The sequence below is a fragment of the Lampris incognitus genome, chromosome 19, assembly GCF_029633865.1.
Source record: "Lampris incognitus isolate fLamInc1 chromosome 19, fLamInc1.hap2, whole genome shotgun sequence".
NCBI classification, from domain to species: Eukaryota; Metazoa; Chordata; class Actinopteri; order Lampriformes; family Lampridae; genus Lampris; species Lampris incognitus.
Genome location: NC_079229.1, coordinates 15,106,405 through 15,126,521, shown reverse-complemented (window position 1 = coordinate 15,126,521; position 20,117 = coordinate 15,106,405). Strand labels below are relative to the sequence as shown.

The 20,117-nt window shown below is 46.0% G+C and overlaps 1 protein-coding gene across 1 annotated transcript in view; it reads left to right on the top strand.

Annotated features, from left to right (window-relative positions):
• The window catches only part of cntnap2a (contactin associated protein 2a), a gene marked incomplete at its 5' end in the record, with an annotated part of 429,422 nt that overhangs the window by 371,473 nt on the left and 37,832 nt on the right, over positions 1–20,117 (top strand). Inside the window, 2 exons of the mRNA XM_056299196.1 lie at positions 2,597–2,830; positions 5,079–5,212. Of these exons, the coding sequence (XP_056155171.1) occupies positions 2,597–2,830; positions 5,079–5,212 (368 nt within the window). The remainder of the gene's footprint in view (positions 1–2,596; positions 2,831–5,078; positions 5,213–20,117) is intronic.

The window sequence follows — 20,117 nt, the reverse complement described above, 5'->3', positions numbered from 1 at the left end:
AGACTGTACAATCACAGTCCAGTTATAGATTTTGCCTCACCTTTCAAGACCCGCACTCATTAAAACGTATCACGACACTCGCCATCCGGGGACCCAGAAAGGAACATACTGTACTGTTGAGTATATTGATTTGAGCATAGACCGGCTTCCCCTGGCATACATAAAGATTTTAAGAGGAAGTACAGTGATCTTGGACCACTTGTCCGGACAAGCTATGAATTGTAATGAGTTAAGAGGCAAACTGGTCTCGGATCAGTGTTCCTGCTCAGGAATCAGAAACACTATCATTTCATTTCATGTACTTCCATACATGAAATGAAACGAAATGTGGTTTCCCCCAGCCCACAGCAGTGAAACACAAAGACAAAAACACATCCAAAACCTACAAGAACTTCAAGAACATGCATCCTAACTAACACATATATCTAAACTAACACATGTATCCAAGCTAAAAAATAAATAAAAAATCACTGTCCAAGGGAACGAACGCAAGCCAGGATGACTGTCGTAATTGCCGGTCTGCACGGGCTAGCAGTTAGTTTAGCCTGCCCCGCTTCCACGTCCTGTCAGACCGCCCTCGGTGCTTCCTCCTCAAGCGCAGCTCCAGGCAGGGGCCGTGGTCCTTGGGCCCACCGGATGCAGCAGTCCAGGCTCTCCTAGCCAATCCAACGCCGTCTCTCCCAGCCAGACACCCTTGACACATCTCCCCACACTGCACACGACAACACCAAAAACACCACAGTCGACGCCAGATGAGGTCGCCGCCAGACCGTCCTCGGTGTTATCGAAACTGCCAGTTTGCATAGGCTAGCAGTTAGCTTAGCCTGCCCCGCTTCTCTGTCCTGTCAGACCACCCTCAGTGTTTCCTCCTCAGTCGCAGCTCCAGGCCGGGCTGTGGTCCCTGGGCCCACAAGACGCAGCAGACCACGCTCTCCCAGCCTATCCAGCACCAGCCCTCCCAGCCAATCAAATGAAGACAAAACTTAAACGCAGACATGGACAAAGACACCGCATGGATGGTACTGGGTGAGGCCACCACAAACGTGAATTCGCGCCGCCATCTTCCCACACCAGAAGCGGAAATTCTTAAATACTTAAATTCTTAAATACTCTTAAATACTTTCTATGCGTTCAAATTTCTCTTTTACAAAAAGCAAAAGTAAAAAATGCCATTGCCCACAGGTCAAGCCGAACAGCGTTGTAGCTTGTTCGTTTTGTTGTTGGTTTTTTTTACCATATCGTGGAGTTGTACAGCTCACTACTATGATGAAAATAGTACCCTCTGGCTGATTCAAGAGCACCTTTTTGAAATGGCCTAATTGGTAATACAGCCATTTATCAAGTCCACAGCCACAGGACTTTTTTCAATAAAGTTCAGCTCCAGAAATCTTAATGGCCCTTAGCATTAGCTTTTCCAATAATTCACATCAGTCAACAACTTTGCATTATCAGAAATCAGTAGGGAACAAGCTAGCCATTTACATTGTTTCGCAATCATGCTCCCTTGTCATGGAACAATTGATGAAATTGGCTACTCTTGCGTTTCAGATCAAACTCGCTGTCTCACAGCACTCCATTTCAGAGCGGAGGAGAAAACCCACGGTGCTGCAGAATGCCACGCAGTTAGCTATTTTTAACACAGCACAATATACCAGTGAGAGGTCGTTTTCACAAGGCCATTTTCTGAGCGCTAGTCAGGTATTAAATGAAAGTTGTGTAGCTGAAGTAGTCATTGTGCGATATCTGATGGGAGGTGATGGGTGTCCTGAAGCTTTAATATAAGATCCACAATTGTACCGTGCAGTTGCAAGTGATTTAAAGATAAAATTGATCTGCTCCCACTGCAGAAAATATAACATGTGCAAGGTATATTTAATGGCATTTACACAATTGCCCCCCTGCATTGGTGTGCACAATTACAAGCGCACACGTATATGCATACTCGCACAAGACCCATTTCCCACTGATGTCCACCGTGAGCATCCTTTTTAATTGAATGTGCAAAGTGCCTGTTATCTCCAGTGTAATTGATGCTATGACATATAAAGGCACAAATGTGCACACGCTCACACACATTACACGTGCACGCACCCACAGCCGTGCACCAACAGAGCCAGATAAATAAGCTCTCTCCTCCTCTCAACACTCGATTAAGAGAATCAATACGCCTTTTGAAATGGTTGGAATATGCCATTAGGCTTCCTAATGCACTGGTAAACAATGTATTGTTTTATTTCTGATGCCGCAGTCGAGCAATTAAGCACCCACATAACCATGCCTCCTAAGCACAGCCGTATTTATTTTTGTTTATTTCTCTCTAGCCATATATGTTGTCTCCTTAGTCGTATCTAGCAATGATTTTGTCACTGTGTACGTGCATGTGGTCGCTTTGTGAATGTATGTGGCTTTTTTTATCACATACCGTAAATTATACTGATGCATAGCTCCAACAAACAGGTGGTTGTTAAGCTGTTAGTGTTGTAAATAGCTGCGTATAAATCTATTTGTCTGTGTGCTTGTTTGTGTGTGTGTGTGTGTGCGGCATTCTTGTGTTTGGCTGTGTGTTTGAATGCCTTCGTCCAATCTTCTTGTTCAGATGTCGGGGGATTCTTTGAGGCTGGAACACTGGTCAAGTACAATTTCCTGCCTGAAGCAGCGGCACGAGCCCATAAGGATGAAAGGATCCTTGCCCATCCCCTGAGCCCGCAGGAAATGAATCTGACAAAAGAGGAAGTGGCCTTTAGTTTCAGCACATCCAATGCACCAGCTATTCTGATGTTTATCAGCTCCAAGGTGCAGGACTATCTGGCTGTGGTGTTACGGCACAATGGTTAGTTACACACACAGATCACACACACGCATCACACACACACACGTGTGCATTATGCACGTGCACACACACACATATGCACTGTGCATAAAAGATGCAAACAGTCTCATCTCGGTGTCTTCTGGATACAGCTGTGTCATTTGATGCAATTTCTTTAGAAATGTAAAGTTACCAGTTATAACCACTTACTGAGAGACAATCATGTGAAGAGTTTTTCTCGTTAACATTTTTTTTTCACCATTTTTTCTCCCCAATTGTACTTGACCAATTACCCCACTCTTCCGCCGAGCCATCCCGGTCACTGCTCCACCCCCTCTGCCGATCCGGGGAGGGCTGCAGACTACCACATGCCTCCTCAAATACATGCGGAGTCCCCAGCTGCTTCTTTTCACCTGATAGTGAGGAGTTTCACCAGGAGGACGTAGCACGTGGGAGGATCATGCTATTTCCTCCAGTCCCCCCCCCCCCCGAACAGGCACCCCGACTGACCAGAGGAGGTGCTAGTGCAGCAACTAGGAAACATACCCACATCCGGCTTCCCACCTGCAGGCACAGCCAATTGTGTCTGTAAGGATGCCCGACCAAGCTGGAGGTAACACAGGGATTCTAACCGCCGATCCCTGTGTTGGTAGGCAACAGAATAGACCGCTATGCTACCCGAACACCCTCATTTACATTTGTAATACATGTGTAAACTTCTTTACCGGCTGCAGAATCGCTAATGGTGGGTGGTGAAGCAGGAACCCGTTTCAAGCATACCGTCAAATCAGTAGGGAAAAAACAGTATGAGCTTTCCTGTTAAAGTAAGGCCTTTCTGGACGAAGCATCCTCGATTGAATCCTTGGAGCTTCTAAACAGCTTTGATGACTCAATAAAAACCAAGTTACTGAAGAAGGGCTCATGTTTTGCCTACACACATGAATACCCCCTGAGTCACCCTTGCACAAAATTCATTTCCGTCTTTTTCAGTTTAGCCAAACGATGGCCAACAGGAGAGGAATATGATTGTTCCGGACAGTGCTGCTGTGTTAACAGCATGTTAATGTGTCTGCATGTAACAGCAACACATTCTCATCCCACAGTGTCATACTGTGTATCAACATTTTTGCCAAAGCATTGATATATGATGTACAAGGTACCCCTCAGCATCAGTATGAGATTTGCAGGGTATTAAACCATTAATTATTAAACCTCCTACAGCAGTGTTGGATAGCGTCAGCAATTTTTCTCCAACAATTGACTGGCCTAATATTAATTTCAGGCAGGTTAGGTGGTGGTTGAGTTAAGGGTTAGGGTGAGGTATGTTGGTAAATGTCGCTACTCGGTCTGTCTCTATGCAGATGTGGAAGGATACCTTGCATTACGACACTTTTGTAAAGCGTCGGTATATGACACCATGGGATGAGAATGGGCTCATAGCAACATCTTTGGGTGGTACAATGGTGGAAGAGATGGCACTGTGGCCTTACAGTATGAATGTCCTGGGTTTAATCCTAGTTTCGCAGTCCATTCCGTTGCGTACCAACACGGGGATCGCCGGTTCAAATCCCTGTGTTACCTCCGGCTTGGTCAGGCGTCCCTACAGACACAATTGGTCGTGTCTGCAGGTGGGAAGCCAGATGTGGGTATGTATCCTGGCTGCTGCACTAGCGCCTCCCTTGGTCTATTGGGGTGCCTGTTCGAGGGGGGGGGGGACTGGGAGGAATAGCGTGATCCTCCCACATGTTACGTCCCCCTGGCAAAATTCCTCACTGTCAGGTGTAAAGAAGTGGTTGGCGACTCCACATGTATCGGAGGAGGCATGTGGTAGTCCGCAGCCCTCCATGAATCGGCAGAGGGGGTGGAGCAGCGACCGGGAGGGGTCGGAAAATAGGGTAATTGGCCGGATACAATTGGAGAGGAAAAGGGGGAAAAATGGGAAAAATAATAAAAAAAAATTTTTGAAGGGGGGAATCTAAATTACACACAAGTGTGAATGGTGTGTGAGTGATTGTGTGTGTGGACGTTGTGATGTACTGGCAACCTGTCTAGGGTGTCTCCCTGCCTTTCTGCCCAGTGCCAGTGGGGATAGACTCCAGCCCCCTGTGAATCTGAATTGGACTCGGTGGTTATGGGCAATGAATAACTCTAAAAGCTTATTGCTTAAACTGAGCAGGCACTTAGTCTCGCTGTTTTTGACATATGAAAGTTTCATTAAAAGGGATTATACAGAGCGCCCTAAAACAAGCTCTGGCCTTCCTGTTTTCAGGTTCATTACAGGTACGATATGATCTGGGTGGTTTAAAGGAGCCATTTGCAATTGATGTGGACCAGCGTAACTTAGCCAATGGACAACCACACAGTATAAATATGTCCCGAGTCAACAAGAGTATCACTATCCAGGTAAACACACACACACACACACACACACACACACACACACACACACACAGAAGACATGCAACCTCATCGACTTACCTTAAGGTATCCAGGGTGAGATGAGAGGTCTTCCATAAATCAACTGAAGAAATATACCCTGTTCTCCCATTTTCTGGTAGTGAAGAAAATGCCTGCCCTTTCCCACTGATAATCCACTTCCAGCAAAAAGACTACGTATGGCAACACAAACTGTATCGATCTGTTTGTGTGTGTGCACATGTTTGTGATTATGACTGTTTCTCTGTGTGTGTGTGTGTGTGTGTGTGTGTGTGTGTGTGTGTGTGTGTGTGTGTGTGTGTGTGCGCTCTTCAGAGTTTGTTTTTTTTGTGCACCTAAACTGCTTAACTCAGATCAATACCACCGGGCCAGTCAGTAGTTTCCTGACAAGGATTGATTGAGAATTCAGCTAAGCTATTAAAAGCTTGATTCTGAGCTAAGGTACTTAGACTTGGCAGCACTTTCGAGAGGAGTAGAAAGGGATGGCCGCCCCCTCTTAAAAAGAAGATAATGACAAACATTCAGACCCAGATTAAAACAGTATTTGTGAGAGCTCACAAACTTGTCTGAAATGTCTATTATTTTTATCCCATGTCAAGCAAAAACCTTGAATCGAACAACACGTTTCACCTCTGTGCTTCATAAGGTTCTCTCATTAATTTCATTAGAAGCAAAACAGGGGTCATGTGACAGTAAGCATGTTGGGCACACCAACATCTAATCCCTTATAAATAGCCATCATTTGTGCTTTTTTTTAATTGTACATCATATCCAACCTGATCCCAAGTATCCACCCACCTACCAGACCTGCACCACTAAATTAGTCAGCCATGTTACACACTTGCTGAAGAGTAGAAACACAGAAAAAAAACAAACAACAACAGTCAAATACACGACAACAGAACAAGTCAGAAGTTTGTACATATTATGCTTATATTATTTGTACTTACTATGCCATCATTCATGCTGCAAGGGAGGCCATAGCAAGGTCACACAATCTTAATATAATGGTGGAATATGGGGCGTAATAGAAATATACTAAATGGACCATGTTCTTTTTTATCTTACTTGCCTTCTTCAACTTAATTACTGGACCGTATACATATGTGTGCTGTAGTGTCCCTTAATAGGAAAATAAACCTTTTTTTTTTTTACATTTTTTTAGCTGAAAACTTGTAGGTATGGTGCTAGGATGGTAGAGCTGATTGCACTCATGCTAAATTCAGCAAACAACAAGATGCATCACGCAGTCACTTTGAGGGAGAAAATCTTTGCTTTTTCTTACGTCTGGGGGAAAAACGCAAATTACAATCAACCCCCAATGTAATATGGGCCATGACAGATATTGAGAACTATGTGATGTAGGCGACACACATGGGGTCCAGAGCATCAGACCAATAAAGTACGAGGAGAGTAGAAATGTGACATGCCAGCATTACCCAACTAATCTCTCTGGCAGTGACAGCCCCTGCCAAATCTCTCAGGGGGGACAATTGATGCAATGATGGCTAAGGGGTAAATTAAGTCAGCTAGCTAACATGACGTTGTCACATTGCATTGTACAATCTGTTTTTTTCTGGTCACCCCATATAGCACTACAACCAGTAACCACTAGATGGCAACACCAGAATTTTTCCTTAAGGCCTTTAGACACCAGGGGCGTGACAAATAAACGATATGAAAATGCGAAATCAAAACTATTCATACTGGCAGCAATACAAATTTGCGAGAGAAATGATTTTGCGACAACATTTTAGACAGATCATTCTTCAGAAAAAAAATGAATTCAACGTCATCCAGTGATGTTGATCTTGTCCTCCTCACTCAACAAAATAAGAGGAGATTTTGAGTACATCCCATTTCACATGGTAGAGAAAGAAAAGGAGAGTTCTACTGCCCCATACAGGAGCTGAAGCTCTACCACGACCAGTTCCAGACATATTTTAGATATCGATGGGACAATTTGAGGTCCTTCTGGGGATATTAGCACCACATCTGAGGAGGCAGAGGACCAACTACCGGGGGATCCTATTGATTCAGAGCAGCGTCTAGCAGTCTGTCTGAGGTAAGTTATTGTATAGGCTAAGCTTCCATAGTGTATGTTTGGAATACGTAGGCCTATTAAAATGTCATAAGCACAGTCTTTCACAACACCACCTTATCTATCTATCTATCTATCCATCCATCCATCCATTATCCAAACCACTTATCCTACACAGGGTCATGGGGATGCTGGTGCCTATCCCAGAAGTCATTGGGCAGCAGGCAGGGAGACACCATGGACAGGCTGTCAATCTGTCACGGCCCATCCATCTATCTATCTATCGATCTATCAATCTATCTTATCTATCTATCTATCATACTCATACCCATACTCATATCATCCTCTTTTTAACTAGACAGTCATTACAAATCGAGCATGACCCGCCTTTTTTTTGTTTTGTTTTTTACAATCAGTTGATACGTTGAGCTATGCACAGGCCTGTAATGAGATTATTATTATTCATTTTTTAATATTGATAGTGTAGTCAAAAAATGATATCAGTTCATAAAAGATACCAATTAATTCAGAAAATCATAACCTACTGCCACAAATGTGGATCAAATAGTTTTCTTACCTCCCCCATATTCCTCAGCACTGGGGATTCTTTCACGACCATCACCTCGAGTTTCGGTCGTGATCTGTAAACCATGGCCGATTTGCTGAAGGACACCTGTGATATCATCTGGGCACAAATGAGGGAAACCCACATGCCAGTCCCAACTGAGGAGCTCTGGAGGAACACTGCCAGGAGGTTCCAAGAAAAATGGAACTTCCCAAATTTTATCATTGCACTTGATGGGAACCCCATTGTAATTCAATCACCAGCTAATTTGTTTTCATAATTATAAGGGCACTTTCTCCGTGGTCCTCCTCGTTCTGGTGGATGCGGAGTATCAGTTTCTGGCTGTCGACATGGGAGATTTCAGCAGCAACAGTAATGGAGGCATCTTCACCAATTCCTCTCTGGGACAGGCCCTTCAAGCTGGTACCTTGAATGTACCATCATGCCCACTCCCCTCAGCACCCAAGTTGGGATCGGTACCATTTGTGATAGGAATGGATGAGGCTTTCCTGATGAAAACCTTCTTTCTCCTCCGTCCCTATCCTGGGAAACGTCTGCCAGAGAATCACCGTGTATTCAACTGTCGCCTCTCCAGAGCCTGAGGCATAGCTGAGAATGTTTTTGGCATTCTCAACCAATGCTGGAGAGTGTATCAGTGCCGACTACAAGTATCTCCTGACACAGCTGACAGCATCTTTAAAGTCACCTGCATCATTATTAATGTATTACATTTATATAGCGCTTTATCTTGATACTCAAAGTGCTTCACAGTGAAGGGGGAAAACTCACCTCAACCACCACCAATGTGCAGCACCCATCTAGGTGATGCATGGCAGCCATTTTGCACCAGAACACTCACAACACATCAGCTTGAGGTGGAGAGGGAGGGAATCATTGAGTGAATTACACAGGGGATGATAAGGTGGCCAGATGGAGAAAGCCAGGTTGGGAATTTTTGCCAGGACACCAGGGAACCCCCTACACTTTAAAATGTTTAAATTAGAATTTAAAATTAAAATGTAAGTGCCATGAAATCTTTAATGACTACAGTGAATCAGGAACTTGGTTTAACATCGCATCCGGAGGACGGCATCTCCTACAGCCATAGGTGGAAATCCCGGGGGGACGGGGGGGACACGACCCCCCCATCCTGGGAAAAATATGATATATCCCCCCCAATATATCACTATAAACATAACTATGTAATTTCAATAATATCGATAATACACAACGAAAGCACCTGTGCTGATTATAGACACTTAATAGTGCATATTTGTTTCAAAAGATCGTGATCCCCTGCCCTTTACATCACAATGGTTTGATCGTCCACTCCAAAGTTGATACCCTGCCTACAGCAAGCAAGCAAAGCAAATTTTTATTTATATAGCACTTTTAAAAACATACAGTTACAAAGTGCTTTACACTCAATACACAAAATATGAATAAATACATAAAATAAATTGAATGAATATAAGACATGGCATAGGGAGTAACAGACCAAGCTAAAAATTAAACAAAACAGAAGGCAGGGGTGGGGCTCTACAAAAAGGCATGCCTGAAAAGATGGGTTTTTACAAGCCGTTTAAAACAGTTCAAAGATGTCCTGCACAGTGTCACTGCACTGTTGGTTTTTTTTTAAAATTAGGACTGGAGACAAGACTGCCCCCTACTGGCCACCCTAAGGAACAAACCACCCATGTTCTCTGGGTAGACTTGTGTGAAGCTAGGGTAGGGTATTTTACTACAAAACTGACACCTTCAGTCTAACCCACACCATCATCACCATCCCCTACATCTACACCCCTTTATATCCTCATACATGGACACTGCCATCACTGTCCTCTACATCTACCCCCCTTTATATTCTTTTTACATGGACACCGCCATTACTGTCCTCTACATCGTCACCCTTTTATATCCTTTTAACATGGATACCACTATCACTGTCCTCTACATCTACACCCGTTTATATCCTTTTTACAACATGGACACCGCCCGAATTGTCCTCTGCATTTACACCCTTTTATATCCTTTATACATGGACACCGCCATCACTGTCCTCTACATCTTCACCCGTTTATATCCTTTTTACAACATGGACACCGCCCGAATTGTCCTCTGCATTTACACCCTTTTATATCCTTTATACATGGACACCGCCATCACTGTCCTCTACATCTTCACCCCTTTATATCCTATATACATGGACACCACCATCACTGTCCTCTACATCTACACCCCTTTATATCTGTTATACATGGACAATGGACACCGCCATCACTGTCCTCTACATTTACACCCCTTTATATCCTTTGTATATAGACACCACCATCACTACCCTCTACATCTACACCCCTTCATATCCTTTATACATGGACACTGCCATGGCTGTCCTCTACATGTATGCCTCTTTATATCCTTTATACATGGACACCACCATCACTTTCCTCTACATTCACACCCATTTATATCTGTTTTACATGGACGCCACTATCACTGTCCTCTACAGCTACACCCCTTTGCTATCCTTTTTGTAAATATTAGATGGAGACAGGTGAAAAACGAGCACTTGCGTACTCTTTAAGGGACACTGAAGTGTGGGTCATTAAAACACCATCTCAGGCTTACATAATTGTGTATGAAAACACAAACATATGCTTGTCCTCACTGCACATCCAGGCTCTCTATTGCAATGTTTAACTCACACACCAAGTCTTACATATATATCAAGACAACCGATCCCATCAATACTGGAATTTCATTTTCTACTCTTGTCAAAGGTAGCAGTAAAATCTGATGGGCAGTGAAATGAATTCGAACATCCAATCAGAAAGCTTCTCATCTCCTGTTCAAATCCTATCCTTCAAGTGCTAATCGCCCCTGCAGAAGTGCACATGCTTTTGTTACCGGCATAGAAACACACACAGTGAATTGTGAAGGCTCTGATTGATTGATCACAGCTCATCAGCATCTGTTTGACATTATTGATGTTTGCCACGGCCTTTGGCATGTGCCTGAACTACCAAGTGCTTCTAAATCCTAGTTTACTACGTCAGGTTCCAGGCAACTCAAGTAAACAAGAAGGCTGGAAGCTCTTTTGCCCCAAGATGATAGGTGTTGAACTTAAAACTTTAAAGAGTCTTCAGAGAAATGCTCATTTAAGGGATGGCGCTGGACTAACGGCCACAAGCATTAGCAGTTGTTAGTTGTGTGCGCCCCTGCTGGTTTTTTAACCCGTTTTGTAACTTATTTTTGATTGACTGCATGCAATTTAAGTATCAACTTACCTCAGGTTTATGGGCTCTCTCCTCATTTTGACGCTCTTTTGTCATTTTTTGAGAAGTCGTTGTGAGATTCATGAGCTTCTTCAGTATAGCCAAGAGTTTCTTCTGCTACTCAAGAGCTCAGGCATTGGAGCCTTGGATCCTTCAGGTTTCGCTATGGAGATCACTCGGCATGGTCCTTCTGTGGGGATGGGAGCTAGATATCCAGGCCAACGGGAATGAGGAAAAGGGGCAGACGTGGTAGAGTGCGCCAGACACTTAAAAGACAAGGCCATCAGCAGATTCCCCTCCTCTCAATCAACCTTACCAATGTACAGTCCCTCGGTAACAAGGTTAGTGAACTACAGAAGAAAATGTCAAGTTCCTATCGGAATACAGGAATGACTACCTGTCTTATTGCCTTGTCTGAGACCTGGCTCAAGGAGCAGGACTTACAAACCAATCTGGAAATCGATGGTTTTGAAGTGACCCTCTGACATGACAGAGACTCGGCAGTGACTGGGAAATCACTCAGAGGAGGATTGTGTTTATACGTCAACAAAAACTGGTGTAACCAAGTTGTTGTCAGGGAAACTCCGTACACTCCGGACGTTGAACTCATGTCTGTTTCTCTGTGACCATTTTGTTTACGAAGGGAATTTCCACGGATATTTGTTACACTTGGGTACATCCACCTGAAGGCTAATGTTGACGCCGCAACACGGGCTATTACTAAAACAGTGCACAGGCTACAGAGTATCGCACCGGACGTGCCTAACTTTGTTATGGGTGACTTTAATTACTGTAAGCCTGGTAAGTTGCTTAGTAACTTTTATCAATACGTCACTTTTCCTACTCGGCATATGAAATGTTTGGACCTTTATTGTAGTTCAATTAAGGGAGTTTACAAATCTTTACGCAGAGCTCCTCTTCACATATCTGATCACAATGTCATTTATTTGGTTCCAGTCTACAAAAGAACAAAACCTGAACGATGTTTGGTTCCAGTCTGGTGAGAGGTGTCTATTCATTGTCTCCAGGATCATTACAATTGCACAGACTGGGATTTATTTAAAGGTGTTTGAGTTGATTTGTACGAGCTTACTGAGACTGTCTCTGCTTGTACACATTTTTTTTGAAGATTTAGTTATCACCAAGAAATCAACTTCTATCTTTCCTAATAACAAACCATGGGTGTCCAAATCTCTTAAAAACATAAGAGGAATATGAGTTGTAACCAGGGCGATGATACTCATTGCAGGGAGTTACAGAGGCAAGTTAGCAAGCTATCAGGGAAAAACACGAGGTTGCGGCATATGCTTGTACATAAACAAAGGTTGGTGTACAGATGTCACAGTGTTGAAGAAATCATGCAGCCCTCACTTAGAGACCTTTTTCATTGACTGTAAACCATTCTGTTCGCTGCGGGAATTTTCATCATTTATTCTGGTCGGTGTCTATATCCCACCCCAGGCCTGTGTTAAAGAGGCATTAAAACATCTGGCTGATCAAATTACAAACATGGAGCACAAGTATCCAGACTCCCTACTCATTATCCTTAGGGATTTTAACAAAGCAAACCTCAGCCACGAACTCCCAAAATACAGACAGCATGTTAATTGTCCAACCAGAGACAAAAACACGCTGGATCATTGCTACACAATATTAAAGGACGCCTATTGCTCTGTCCCCCATGCAGCTTTGGGCTTCTCTGATCACTCTCTGATTCATCTTATTTCAAACTACAGGCAGAAACTAAAATCTGCAAAGACTGTGGTTAGAACTGTGAGGAAATGGACCAATGAGTTAAAACTGGAGCTCCAGGCCTGCCTCGACTGCACTAACTGGAGTGTTTTCGAGGCTACATCTACAGATCTGGATGAACTTACTGACACTGTGACATCTTACATCAACTTTTGTGAGGACATGTGTATGCCAACCAAAACCTTCTATACCTTTAACAACACTAAGCCCTGGTTCACAGCAAAACTCAGGCAGCTTCGTCAGGCCAAAGAGGAAGCCTACAGAGTGGAGATAGGGTCCAGTATAACAAAGCTAGAAATACACTCACAGGTTTTCTGCCAATGACCCAGCATTATTCTGGAGTGGCTTGAAAGATATTACCAACTACAGGAAACCATCTGCAAGGAATGCAGAAACACTGCAGGGAACCATCAACTGGCTGACGACCTAAATGGGTTTTACTGCAGGTTTGAAAAGCAAACTTTCATACCCCTCACCCTCTCCAGCCCCAATACACAACCAACGGCACTCCCAGCCAGCCACTCTCCCCTGCCTACCGAACCCCCACCTGCACTCGGGATCTGTGTTGAAGACGTGCGCCAGCTCTTCCAGAGACAGAAGACCAGCAAGGCACCAGGCCCAGGTGGCATGTCACCCTCCTTTCTTAAAGTCTGTGCTGACCAGCTGGCCAAAGTCTGTGCTGACCAGCTGGCCCCGATTTTCACACTGATCTTCAACAGATCACTGGACCTGTGTAAAGTCCTCTCCTGCTTCAAGAGCCCCACTATCATCCCGGTCCCCAAGAAACCCCGTATCACAGGATTAAATGACTACAGGCCCATTGCCCTAACGTCTGTGGTCATGAAATCCTTTGAGAGACTGGTGCTGGCCCACCTGAAGGAAATCACAGGCCCCTGCATGACCCCCTGCAGTTTGCCTACAGGTCAGTGGATGATGCAGTCAACATGGGATTGCACTACATCATCCAACACCTCGACTCCCCAGGGACATATGCAGGGGTCCTGTGTGTGGACTTCAGGTCAGTGTTCAACACCATCATCCCAGATATCCTCCACTCCAAACTCACCCAGCTCACTGTACCAGCCCCCATCAGCCAGTGGATTAAAACTTCCTGGCAGACAGGATGCAGCTGATGAGGCTGGGGGAAATCACACCCAGCACCTGGACAATCAGCACTAGCACCCCCCAGGGATGTGTGCTCTCCCCTCTACTCTTCTCCCTCTACACAAATGATTGCACCTCAGGTGACCCATCTGTTAAACTCCTGAAGTTTGCAGATGACACAACCATCATTGGCCTTATCCAGGATGGTGACGAGTCTGCATACAGATGGGAGGTTAAACAGCTGGCCCCCTGGTGCAGCCATAACAACCTGGAGTTGAACATGCTCAAAACAGTGGAGACGACAATGGACTTCAGGAGGAACCCCCCAACACCCACCCCCCCACACACACCATATTCAACATCATGGTGCCTATGGTGGAAACTTACAGATTTCTGGTTCCACAATCCCCCAGGACCTAAGATGGACATCCAACATAAACACAATCACAAAAAAGGCCTAGCAGAGGATGTACTTTCTCCGCCAGCACAAGTAATTCAACCTGCCTCAGGAACTGCTGATTCAGTTCTACACTACAATAATCCAGTCTGTCCTCTGCTCATCCACCACTGTCTAGTTTGGTTCAGCCATCAAACAGGACAGGGACAGACTACAATGGATAGTTAAGTCTGCAGAGAAAATCATTGGTGCCAACCTGCCCTCCATTCAGGGATGTTGAGGATGCTACAAGCACCCTACTTAACATGGTCCTGGATCATCTGAATGGTACAAAGAATTTTGTGTGATTACTTTTTATCAGCTTCTCTTCAGCTTTTAACTGCATACAACCTCACATTTTAGCAGATGGGCTTGCCAGCATCCACATCATTTACCCTGGATTAATATGTTGGGTGGTCGACTTTTTAATTGACAGGTCTCAAAAAGTTAAAGTCAATGGCATTTTATCTGATGCCCTTTTATCTTCCACCCGTTTCCCCCAGGGGCATGTCCTCTCACCACTTTTATTTGAGTTACAGTGTCATTATGAGGGCAGACACATCATCAAGTTTGCAGATGATGCCGTTATTGTATCCCTGCTTATAAATGATGGACCTGCACACAGTCCAATGGTGGATGATTTCAGTGACTTGTGTAAACACTCCTTCTTGGATATAAATGTGTCCAAAACAAAGGAGGTTTATAATTGACTTGGGGAAGAAATCTTCACCTATTCTTCCTGCTGTTATTCATGACCAGGCTGTTGAAATTGTCCAACAGTATAAGTATCTGAGGACAATAATTGATAAGTTGACCTTTGAACCAAATATTGATGTTGTTTGCACAAAGGCCCATCAGCGCATGTATTTTTATTGGAAGCTCAGAAGTTTTAATTTTGACACCGCATTTATGAGAATGTTTAACTCTTGTTTAGAATCTGTTCTAATCTTCTCTTTTATTTGCTGGTTTGGGTCACTGACCTTGAAAAACAGGAGCAGGTTAGAAGGAATTGTTAAGATGTGCAGGACAATTACAGGTGCAAAGCTAAGTGACCTCTCCCATGTGTACAAAGTCATAGCCATAAAGAAGGTTCAGTCAATTCTTGCTGACCGTAGTCACCCCTTGTGCAGTGAGTTCAGATTGCTTCCATCTGGTCGCAGATATAATCTGCCAAGATGCACTAATAGATTTAAGAATTAATTTGTCCCTGCTGCTTTTGGCCTTTTGAAAAATATTATGCAATTCCATGTTTCTTAATGCGAATTGTTTGTGTATTGATTGGTATGTGTTGATCACTGATGTTGATTGTATTTACTGCTGGCTGTGCAACAAATTGCCTCTCCGGGATCATAAAGATTACCTTGAACTTGACCTTGACCTAGAGAAGGAAGTAGAACTCTAGTGGGTGTTTGATAATTGGGATTTGGAGAGAAAAAATGGAAGGAAAGCGGCTCTGGGGAAGAAGAAAGGAAAACACACACTTTATTGTTTAGAAAGAAAGCCACTTTATTTTTTCATTGAATGGTTACATTTCACGTACTCCAAAATGGCTGAGAGGGTTATTGCATTGTGACATCATCCACAATAGCTCGCTGGAAAAAAGAAAAACGATGGAGGTGCATTCCCCGTGCCAATGCCGGACAATATGACCCCCTGTGGTCATATGTCCTCCCACCGACCCCGTATTGGCACGCCCACCGGAAGCGCTATTCCTCTTTCCATCTCCAACTAAATGAGATCGGTCGATGGCTGTTTCTCTCTCGCTGGGACTAAGAGGAAAACTGCAAATACGCAAGTAATCTAGTGATATACTGGTATATTAGATACTAACTTATAGTTAGCTTACCTTTTATCGCCAAGATGTTCGTTAATCCGGTCGATGTGGCCGGATTCTACGCTTGGTGCGGGTGTGTTAAACCGGCGACGCTCCAATGGGACCCCCATCCGGACTGTGTCTCCCATATCCCGCATGTTCACTACACGGGCTACTTGAGGGATGTAGACCGTAATGAGATCGACTGCAATTTCTGTAAAACCATCAGAGGATCGGGGCGCCAAAGGTGGGCTGCCCTGTACCGTCAAAGATGGGGACTTGCAGATCCCTTCGCACCTGCTAACGAGGCGGCTAGCATGGTGCTACCTAGCTATAGCCATGGGGCGGAGGCTAGCAACATCCCTCCGATGCTTCCTAGCTACAGTCACGGGACGGCGGCTAGCATTAGCATCCCTCCGGAGCCAGAGGCTATCCCACCATCCGGGATAGTTAGAGAGGACTGGATCAATGAGATCCTATCTCTCCCTGGTGAATCCGTGGCATGTTATTCGGCGGGTGCGGAACCCGAGGATTCACTGCCTGAGGAAGTAGACGATCAGGGCGTGGAAGACGACCAGCCAAGTTCGTCTCAACCAAACAAAGATGGCGACGCCATGCAACGTGGGTCCGAAACATTCCTCGCCAGTTTCCGCGATCTGTTCGCGCGAGCGGTCAAGTCTGCCGACATCGTTACCGAGCCGGGCAATCCTCAAGATCCGGTGGTAGCCGATTTTCCACGAATGGCAGAGAGGGTCAGGGACTCCACTCTACCACCTTATCCTCACATCGAACGAGCGTTTAAGCGGGCGGAGGCGGATCCGCTACTTAAATCGTCCTCAAAGTTCAGTCAGAAGGGGGTTGACGTCTTAGCAGTCGAGGTTAGGAACCTCAACTACAAAGACTGGAAAATTCCGCAACCAGAGAGGGACGTTTTATCGTTCAACCCTAACACCAAGGTGGGGTCTCGCGATACTCCCAAACACCCTTCGCATTGGGGCCAACAGGTGGATCGTTACGCATGTGATGCATGGCACGCCAGTACACGCGCAGCTGGACTCGTCTCAACGGCTGGGATGATAACAGCGTACATGCGCAAGCTCTGCAGCCTATCAAACGTCGAGCAAAGCAAAGCCGCCATCGCTACAGCAGGTATCGACGGGGCCGAGTTCGGTGACGTAGTGGCCAGCGAAGCAGGTTGTGAGTACATCTTGGAAATGGAACGCATAGCTGACTCCCTGGGATCGCTGCTGTATTCCATCGCTCTAGAATGTGGTTCTAGCACAGCTGCCTCCACCCTTTCGCGCAGACGTCTCTGCCTAGAGACAGCCGGGGTAAAAGAGGAATTCTGCAAGGAGTGGATGGCCCACTCCTGCGCAGGGAACCAGGGCCTGTTTGGAACGACCCCGGACATTATCAGCAAATACAAGGCCGCCCAGGCCGAGCGCGAAACCTTGCACAAGGAGCTTCTCCCGATGATGAAGAACCCGCCTACCCCTAAGCCCGCGGTGGGCACAGGGCAGGGGGACAAGCCTGCGCGCAAGCAGAAATGGAGAGAGACTTATCCAAAAAGAGGTGGTAAAGTGGGGCGCGGGCGTGGACAGGGCTCACGTCCAAACTCCCAGTCTTCCACAGATCCAGCGGCCAAGGCGGCCAAGGCGGCCAAGCCGGACAGCACAGACACTTCCAAGGAGGGAGCTGCCAAGTGACGTGTTTCGGCAGGATGTTACGACCCACACCAACAGACTGATTCCAGAGCCGTCTCCGGCGATATAGACGCTTGTTCAGGGGACACAGCGTGCGCAGGGCTAAACACTGCGCCTTTTATTTTGGTTTCTGATGCACAGTCTACTTGTTCTATTCCAAAGGTTGTGAATGTGAATAAAAGCTTTTATGTTGGTGATGATGGTGATTGCGTTTTAAAAGGTTTGAAACGCAAGTCTGATTGTCTGTCTGACTCTTTAGGTAAAGATGATGATAACAATGTAATAACATCCCTGCTGGAAATATTGGATAATAATGACATGAGCGCAAATGAGCCCCTGGGAGGGGACTATGATGCGACAATGTTTAGTCTCTCTGATGGGTCAAATGGTAATTTGGAAAGGTTCAAAACGCCAATTCCCCCATCTGGGTCTCCTTTACAAGGACGAAGCCCCCCCATGGATGCAGGGCATGGCGGGCGGGGCTTCCCCAGACCCTTTACGCGCAACTTACGCGCGCTACCTGAACAGCAAGGTACAGGAGGCAACGAGACCTCTGTCACGCATGTTACACAGGTGGAAGGAATTGGTCCCGTCGGCTTCTGTTTTGGATCAGATAGCCCACGGACACCAAATCCTTTTCGAGAACGGTATTGTACCCCCGTACTTGGGAATAGTGCATACGGAACCGGGGTCGGGGGCCGAAGCACAAATCCTAGACAACGAACTCACAGAGTTACTCTCGAAAGGGGCAATCACGGTGGTTCCTCCCCTAGAAAGAGAAGACGGGTTTTACAGCCGTTACTTTCTGGTCCCGAAGAAGGATGGGGGCATGCGCCCAATCCTAGATTTGAAACCCTTCAACAAGTATGTAGAGAAGGTCAGTTTCAAAATGCTACGCACACCGGTTCTGCTGTCAATGGTGACACAGTCCGATTGGCTAACTTCGGTCGACCTAAAAGATGCTTTCTATCATTGTCCGGTTGCGGAAAGACACAGAAAGTATCTTCGGTTCTGTTACCGGGGTCGATGTTACCAGTACACATGCCTCCCGTTCGGATATCGCCTCTCTCCTCTGACATTCACAAGGTGTGTGAAAGCAGCGCTCGGAGTGTTGATGCGCAAAGGTATGCGCTTGGCATGGTTCCTAGACGACCTGTTGGTGTTGGCCCGGTCGCCGGAACAAGCAATACTCCATACTCAGGAGTTGATGGAATTCATGGAGTACATGGGTTTCACTATCAACATAAAGAAGAGCGCGCCATGGCCTTCGTGCCAGGCAACGTATCTGGGTCTGAGTTTGGATACGGTATCCATGCGCGCAACCCTTACGCAAGAGAGATGGCATTCCACCAGGACCACGTTAGCACATTTTGTCCCGGGGACATATGTCACTTATCGGATGATCAGGAGGCTGCTGGGCCTTCTGGCATCGGCTCACCAAGTTGTTCCTTTAGGTCTGTTGTTCATGAGGAGACTGCAATTGTGGTTCGCAGTTCACTTCTTGAAATACAGCAACGAACGCCGGTACAACAACCATCTTATCCTGGTCCCGCGCGTGGTAGCGCAGGACCTAGACCACTGGAACAGAGCCTGCGTGGACATGTCTGGGGTCCCTATGGGCCCCAGGGGACCCGAGGTAACGATTTATACGGATGCGTCCCTCTCGGGTTGGGGGGCCATCCTTGGCTACAAAACAGCGCGAGGAGTGTGGCCGTCTGGGGAGAAGGTCCACATTAACGCGCGCGAGACGGAGACGATTTGGCTGGCTATCCAGCATTTCGCTCAGGATCTCGTAGGCCGTCACATACTGATAATGACAGACAGCATGACGGCCAAGGCCTACATCAACCGCCAAGGCGGTATGAAGTCCAAGCGTTGCAGAGAGTTGGCCATGCAAATTTGGATTTGGGTCAACAGCAACACGCTATCAATCAGGGCGCTTCATGTTCCTGGGAAGGACAACGAAGCAGCGGACATCCTCTCGAGAGGCGGCCCGCATGCGGACAATTGGAGCCTCAACCCAGCCATAGTGGCTATGATCTGGGAGAGGTTCGGGGTAGCTCAAGTGGATCTGTTCGCATCGAAACTCAATTACAAGTGCCCTCGTTGGTACTCGATGCTCCCGTCCGACCTAGCGCCGTTGGGGGTCAACGCGCTTGGACTAGATCCATGGCCCGAGGAGA